Source organism: Terrapene carolina, unplaced genomic scaffold, assembly GCF_002925995.2.
Source record: "Terrapene carolina triunguis isolate 2854851 unplaced genomic scaffold, T_m_triunguis-2.0 Scaffold192, whole genome shotgun sequence".
NCBI classification, from domain to species: Eukaryota; Metazoa; Chordata; order Testudines; family Emydidae; genus Terrapene; species Terrapene triunguis.
In genome coordinates this window covers 28412131-28419470 of record NW_020664543.1, presented here as the reverse complement: position 1 = coordinate 28419470, position 7340 = coordinate 28412131, and the positions used below count along the sequence as shown (strand labels likewise).

Genomic DNA, 7340 nt, shown 5'->3' with positions numbered 1-7340 from the left:
GGACGGAACCCCAGACTGGCAGCGTGGGTGGCAGACGGAACCCCAGACCGGCAGTGGGCTAAGCCGCTCAGCCCCTTGCCGGTCTGGGGTTCCGTCCACTGGCTCCTGCCAGCTGGGGTCCTGGCCGCCGGCCCCGCTCAGCCCGCTGCCGGCCTGGGGTTCCGTTCATCCAGGCAGACAGCAGGCTGAGCAGGCCGGCGGCCGGGACCCTGGCTGACAGCAGAGTGCCACTAAAAATCAGCTCGTGTGCCGCCTTTGGCACGTGTGCTGCAGGTTGCCGACCCCTGGACTATACAAACACACTTAGGCCTATACCTAAAACTTAGGTCAACCTAGCTACATCGCTCAGACTCCTGAAAAATGTCACACCCTGTGTGATGTAGTTAGGATGACCTACCCCCAACTGTAGAGGCAGTTTGTCTGATGGAAGATTTCATCCATCGACCTAGCTACAGTCACTCAAGGGGGTGGATTAACTACAGTGACAGAAAAACCCTTCTGTTGCTGCAGCATGGTGTTACAGTAGCACAATTTCAACACTGTAGCTGTGCCACTGAAGTGTCTGTAGTGTAAACAAGCCCTTCAGCTCTGATCCCACAACCACTTGCATGCTTTTCTTTACTACAGTGAAATCAAAGTTAAGACAAATGAATCATTGCAGGATTGTGGCCCTTTCAGAGCAGCAAAAGAAAAAAGGGGGATTTTTATCTTTTTTTAAAATTTCCTTTCCCTTCACACCCCCCCCACCACCTATTTTTGTTTTCAGCATGTTACAGCTAATCCAGCCGCCCGTCAAAGGTTAATGGGGAGCCCCCACATGTGCAAGAGCTGATTTGCAGCTGCCACAGCTGATTATCCCAGTGGGTGCTGAGCACCCACAATTTTTTTTCTATGGGTGCTCCAGATGGAGCACCCATGGAGTTGGCTCCTATGGCAAGCAGGGACTTTCTTTACCAACTGGCAGGTTATCACTGGTAGTGTTGAAATGCCAGTAGTGATCCTGGGGTCCCAGCCTATCCCTTGCTCCCCTGGCTCATGAAGCCGTACACCGGCCATCTCAACAGCACCAAGGAGAGCTTCAACTACTGTCTTTTTTGAGATGGGGTGACCCCATCTGCATGGAATTTTCCAGATTTATATACTATGGATTTATATAGAGGCAATATGATATTTACTGTCTTATTATCTATTTTAGTGATTCCCAACATTCTGTTCACTTTTTTGACTGCCGCTGCACATGGAGTGGATGTTTTCAGAGAACTATCCACAATGATTCCAAGATCTCTTTGAGAGGTAACAGCTAATTAGGCCCATCATTTTATATGTATAATTGGGATTATGTTTTCCAATGTGCATTACTTTGCATTATCAACACTGAAGTTCATCCCCCATTTGTGGCCCTGGTCTTGAGAGATGCCCAAGCTCTGTGAACTCCAGTGACGGCTTTGTTTAATATCTTTATTAATGATCTGGAGGATGGTGTGGACTGCACTCTCAGCAAGTTTGCAGATGACACTAAACTAGGAGGCGTGGTAGATACACTAGAGAGTAGGGATCGGATACAGAGGGACCTAGACAAATTAGAGGATTGGGCCAAAAAAAACCTGATGAGGTTCAACAAGGATAAGTGCAGAGTCCTGCACTTAGGACGGAAGAATCCCATGCACTGCTACAGACTAGGGACCGAATGGCTAGGTAACAGTTCTGCAGAAAAGGACCTAGGGGTCACAGTGGACGAGAAGCTGGATATGAGTCAACAGTGTGCTCTTGTTGCCAAGAAGGCTAACGGCATTTTGGGCTGTATAAGTAGGGACATTGCCAGCAGATCGAGGAACGTGATCGTTCCCCTTTATTCGACATTAGTGAGGCCTCATCTGGAATACTGTGTCCAGTTTTGGGCCCCACACTACAAGAAGGATGTGGAAAAATTGGAAAGAGTCCAGCGGAGGGCAACAAAAATGATTAGGGGTCTGGAGCACATGACTTATGAGGAGAGGCTGAGGGAACTGGGATTGTTTAGTCTCCAGAAGAGAAGAATGAGGGGGGATTTGATAGCAGCCTTCAACTACCTGAAGGGAGGTTCCAAAGAGGATGGAGCTCGGCTGTTCTCAGTGGTGGCAGATGACAGAACAAGGAGCAATGGTCTCAAGTTGCAGTGGGGGAGGTCCAGGTTGGATATTAGGAAACCCTATTTCACTAGGAGGGTGGTGAAGCACTGGAATGCGTTACCTAGGGTGGTGGTGGAGTCTCCTTCCTTGGAGGTTTTTAAGGCCCGGCTTGACAAAGCCCTGGCTGGGATGATTTAGTTGGGAATTGGTCCTGCTTTGAGCAGGGGGTTGGACTAGACGACCTCTTGAGGTCCCTTCCAACCCTGATATTCTATGATTCTATGATTCTGAGTCTGCCTGGGACCAGGAGCCAGCCAGCAGGGCTTGGGGTCAGCTGCACCCAGCCTATTATAGAATCATAGAAGATTAGGGTTGGAAGAGATCTCAGGAGGTCATCTATTCTTCCCCTGCAGAGTGGGCCAGCTGTGTCCTGGACTCCACTGGTCTGGGATGCTGGCCCCAAGGGGGCATCACAGGGCACCACAGTTACTTCAGTAAACGGGCTCCTTGCTGCACTTCCTGCTGGTCCCTGTCATGCTCTTCTCCTTCCCCTCTGAGCAGAGAGGCCTGGAGCAGGCACAGAGCCTGGGGCTCCACTGCCCCAAATGCAACAGACCCACTGCCTGCTCTGCCAAGAGGATTTTGGGGGAAGGAGGTGATTTTGTGGGGCCCCCTATAGGGCTTTGGGTGCCTCCCCCAGGCTTGTGCTGTAGGGGGAGCAGAGACCAGTGACTGGTGCCAGGGCCTGTGCAGAGCAGCTGGCTCTCTGATCGACTAGAGAGGTGGGCCTCTGCCTGCTCTGTGCTCATTTAACAGAGTAGGGGAAACTGAGGCATGGTGGGGCTAGGCCAGATCCTGTAGGGGATGAGGAAGTGAATGCTTAAAATGTCAGTATTAGGCCCCAGGATCCTGTTCCCCACCACCAGGCCCAATGGCCTCAACGGTCAAACCATGCCTCAAAAGAGGCAGCTAAGTATAATTTCCAGAGGAGCTGAAAGGGTTGAAATGTGCTATGGGTCCTGCCTTACTGGGGTGGGGGATGGTTCAGTGCCCCCTATGGGCCACCCCAAGGCACTTCACTCTGGGGATGGGGGTGAGAGCTGCCCCTGGAGGTAACTGCTCTGCTGGTTCAGCCTGGCAGGGTTTGGACGAGGAGTGGAGAGGGGGAGCTCTGAATGGCTGCTTGCTATGTGGGGTGTCAGGGGCTCTGTGTGAAATCAGCTGTTGGGTGGGATGAGCCCTCCATCAAATTAGGCCTGAATAAAGACTGGGAGTGGTTGGGTCATTACAAAACCTAAACCTAATTTCCCCCTACTCTTACTCACACCTTCTTATCAACTGTTTGAAATGGGCCATTCTCATTACCACTGCAAAAGTTATTTTTCCTCACCTGGTATCCTGCTGTTAATTGAATTACCTCGTTAGATTGACCTCACACTTGGTAAGGCAACTCCCATCTTTTCATGTATTTATACCTGTTCCTGTATTTTCCACTCCATGTATCTGATGAAGTGGGTTCTAGCCCACGAAAGCTTATGCCCAAATAAATTAGTTAGTCTCTAAGGTGCCACAAGGACTCCTTGTTGTTTTTGCTGATACAGACTAACACGGCTACCACTCTGAACCCTGCAGAACAGGCACTTGTGTCCCCAGAAGCCAGCACAGTGAGAGGCACCAACAGGGTCCATCAGTAGAGGGGGGAATGTACCCCCAAGACTGAGCTCCCCTCTCATGGGCTACTCAAGGAGGGTTGGGGGAGTGGGGCAAAGGATTGCAGTGGTGGATTACAGCATAGGCCCATGGGGCCCATGTACAGAGGCCCTGACCAATTTGGGGGCCCCCACAGGAGCACTGGAACTCTGGCCCTGCCTCTGCTCCTCCTCTTCCCCCTGAGGCCCTGCCACCTGGCCAGGCTGCAAGCCAGAAACCCATCTGTAGTCCCCCTGGGTGGGGGGGGGCCCCGCCCCCCCCCCCCCCCCCCCCCCCCCCCCGCCTGAGCCTCCTTCCTCACCCTGCATGGAACTGGCCTGAGGCCCCCCTCCCTGTGCGGAGCTGGCTCAAGCCCCTCTTGCCCCACACTTGCTCCACTGCTCACCCCTCCCATGCCCCCCCATTTACTGCCACACCCTTTTTTGGCAAAACTGGGCATTTGTCCCATTTCCTCTTGCCAACTGATGATCAGCTTTTGATCCAGTTTTGCCAAAATAGTCAGGATATCTGGGGCAGGGCTTAAAAAAAGGGATTGTCCATGGGCAGCCTGTGAACCCCCGTTTGGGGAGACTAGCCCCTGGCCCCCCCCCCTCCGCCCCAGGACCCCACCCCTACCCCCCCCCCCTTCCCCACTGGAGCCCCAAGACCCCTAACCCTAAGTGGCCAGAGAAGCCCTACCCCAGCCACCCCCAGTCCCGGCCCGCAAGCTGGCCCAGGCCATTGGCCAACCCTCCCCAGCTGCCCCAGGCTGCTGGCTGGCCTGATTCCTGGGCTACCGGCAGGTCCGTCCCAGCTGCCCCGGCTGGCACATCCCGGCCTGCCGGCTGGCCTAAACACTGGCCCAACTGCCCCAAGTCCCTGGCCATCAGCCCGCCCACCCCAGCCCCTGCCAGCTTCAGGGGAGAGGCTGAGTGAGGGCAGGAAGAGGAGCAGCATGGGCAGAGCCACGGGGGAAGAACAGGACACGGGACTGGGGCCTCAGGGCAGAGCATCTGCGGGGCCAAACCTGACTGTGTGGGGAAGCTCAGCCGCCCCTGGCCTATGATACTCGCTGTCCATGGGACTGTCCTGGCCAAAACAGGACTTATGGTCACCCTAGGCTGTAGTAAGAGCCACCCATGGAGTCCCAGGTGGCTGTAGGGAGTCCCAGACACTCCACCTGCCTTGGGCTGGGTGCTGAGGTGCCCAAGAGCAGCCCCCAGCCCATGTCCCTGCCCCCCAGGGCATGCCACCTAGAGCAGGTGGAGGGTCCAGGGTAGGGTTACCATATTTCAACACTGAAAAAAGAGGACACTCCACGGGGGCCTGGCCCTGCCCCAACTCCATCCCTTCCCCACCCCCGGCCCCGCCCCAACTCCGCCCCAGCCCCACCCCAACCCCGCCCCTTCCCCAACTCTGCCCCCTCCTCTGAGCACCCTGCATTCCCCCTCCTCCCTCCCGCTCTGATCTTGGTTGGGGGTTGCTAAGTGCTTCCCTGCTCCCCACTCGCCCTGCACCCTCTGCCCCTGCAGCCTCTGCACCCCCCGCCTGCCCCGCCCCTGCACCCCCCGTCCCTGCAGCCTCTGTGAGCCCTGCTCCCCACTCGCCCTACAGCCTCTGCACCCCCCGCCTACCCTGCCCCTGTGCCCCCCTGCAGCCTCTGTGACCCCTGCTCCTCACTCGCCCTGCAGCCCCTGCACCGCCTGCCCCTGCAGCCTCTGTGACCCCTGCTCCCCACTCGCCCTACAGCCTCTGCGCCCCCCGCCTGCCCTGCCCCTGCGCCCCTGCAGCCTCTGTGACCCCTGCTCCCGACTCGCCCTGCAGCCTCTATGCCCCCGCCTGCCCTGCCCCTGCTCCCCCGGCAGCCTCTGCCTGCTGAGGGCTTCAGACGCTCGGCAGCGCGGGTCCCTGCAGCCCCGGCCGCAGCTTCCTTCCTGCCGCCGAGCACTTTCCCCGGCCTGTCTGTCCCCGCCGGAAACAGCTCCCGCAGCGCCGGGTTCCAAGCTGCGCGGGGCAACGGGGCCACAGGAAGGGTCCCCCAGTGGCCGGGGGGCCCCCGCCCGCGAGGGAAGCCCGAGCCCCCCCCGTTCCCCGCCTGAGCATTGTAGCTGGGGCAGCTGGGCTGCGCTGCAGACCCCGCGGATCGTGCTGGGTGGACCCTGGCTTACGCCTCCCTATTTCCCCGGACATGTCTGGCTCTTTGGAAATTCCCCCCGGATGGGGATTTGAGCACCAAAAAGCCGGACATGTCTGGGGAAATCCGGACGTATGGTAACCCTAGCCAGGGCTCCCAACAGTGTCGCGGGCTCCCTAGGCAGCTCTTACCTCAGCCTGGCTTCCAGCCAGGCCAGGAGGCGGGGCCATGGGGGGGAAGGTGAGGAGTGGAGGATGGGGCCCCGTGGTGCGAGGCTCCAAATATTTTTTGTGCCCAGGGCCCCAGTCAATCTTAATCTGCCTCTGCCTACCTGCCCTTGGGGTTTGGGATTGGCTCTTCCATGGCTGCCAAACCACTATGCACACGCCCCACCCCTCAGTTCACTAGCGTAGTTCAGTGACCTCCCGCTTCCTGTCAACACAGACTCAGCAGCAAGGCATGTATGTGGCTGTTCAGCAGCTGGGCTGCAGGGATCTCAGTGGGCCCGGGTGCTGGGTACCAGGGAACTGGGCTGCAGGGATCTCAGTGGGGAGGGGGCTGGGCTACAGGACCCGGCAGGGTGCTGGGTGCCAGGGAACTGGGCTGCAGGGATCCCAGCGGGGCAGGGAGCTGGATGCCAGGGAGCTGAGGTGCAGGGATTCCAGCAGGGCACATTGCTGGGTGCCGGGGTGCTGGGCTGCAGGGATCAGAGGCACAGGGTGCTGGGTGTCAGGAAGCTACATTGCAGGGGTCCCAGCGGGGCAGGGTGCTGAGTGCCGTGCCAGGGAGCTGACCGGAGCTCTACAGGGATCCCAGAAGTGCACTCGCCCCTAGTACACCTCCCACCATGGCTGGGTCCGACCTGGTGCAGGAGCTGCAGTTGGAGGTTACCTGCTCCATCTGTACCAAGTACATGGAGGTGCCTGTGATGCTGGACTGCGGGCACAACTACTGTGAGGACTGCATCATTCAGCACTGGGACAGGGTGGAGGAGGACGAGGAGCCGAGACAGTGCCCCCTATGCCGCCGGTCCTTCCGACAGCGCAGCTTCCGCCAGAACAAGTCGCTGGCCAACGTGGTGGAGATTGTGCAGCGGTTCCCCTCCCGGGATGAGGCCCAGGATGTGCGCTCCACATACAACTCCACCATGGGGAAGGACCCCCAGGGGCAGCAGGTAAAACAGTGAGAACTCAGTGCAGCCGGAGGGAGTGAGCGCCTCCATGGCTGGGTGGTGCAATTCTGTGCCCTGAGATCACCAGGGGAAGGCTGGTGGCTGGAGGGGGACCCAGTGGAAATTGGGAGGGGTCTCACCCGAGCTTAGAGGGCATGGATTAAGGCAATTCTGGTGCCTGAGGCATACCCTGACATCAGGTCCCCTGCAGCCCCACGCCGTGACCCCAACCCACACT

At 57.9% G+C, this 7340-nt stretch overlaps 1 protein-coding gene across 1 annotated transcript; it reads left to right on the top strand.

Moving 5' to 3' along the window:
• The first annotated feature begins 6588 nt into the window (after positions 1 to 6588).
• On the top strand, positions 6589 to 7117 carry LOC113407060 (E3 ubiquitin-protein ligase TRIM11-like). The gene has a single exon (XM_026654549.1). The coding sequence runs from the start codon at positions 6779 to 6781 to the stop codon at positions 7115 to 7117; it is 339 nt and encodes a 112-aa protein (XP_026510334.1). The 5' UTR covers positions 6589 to 6778.
• The last annotated feature ends 223 nt before the right edge of the window (positions 7118 to 7340 follow it).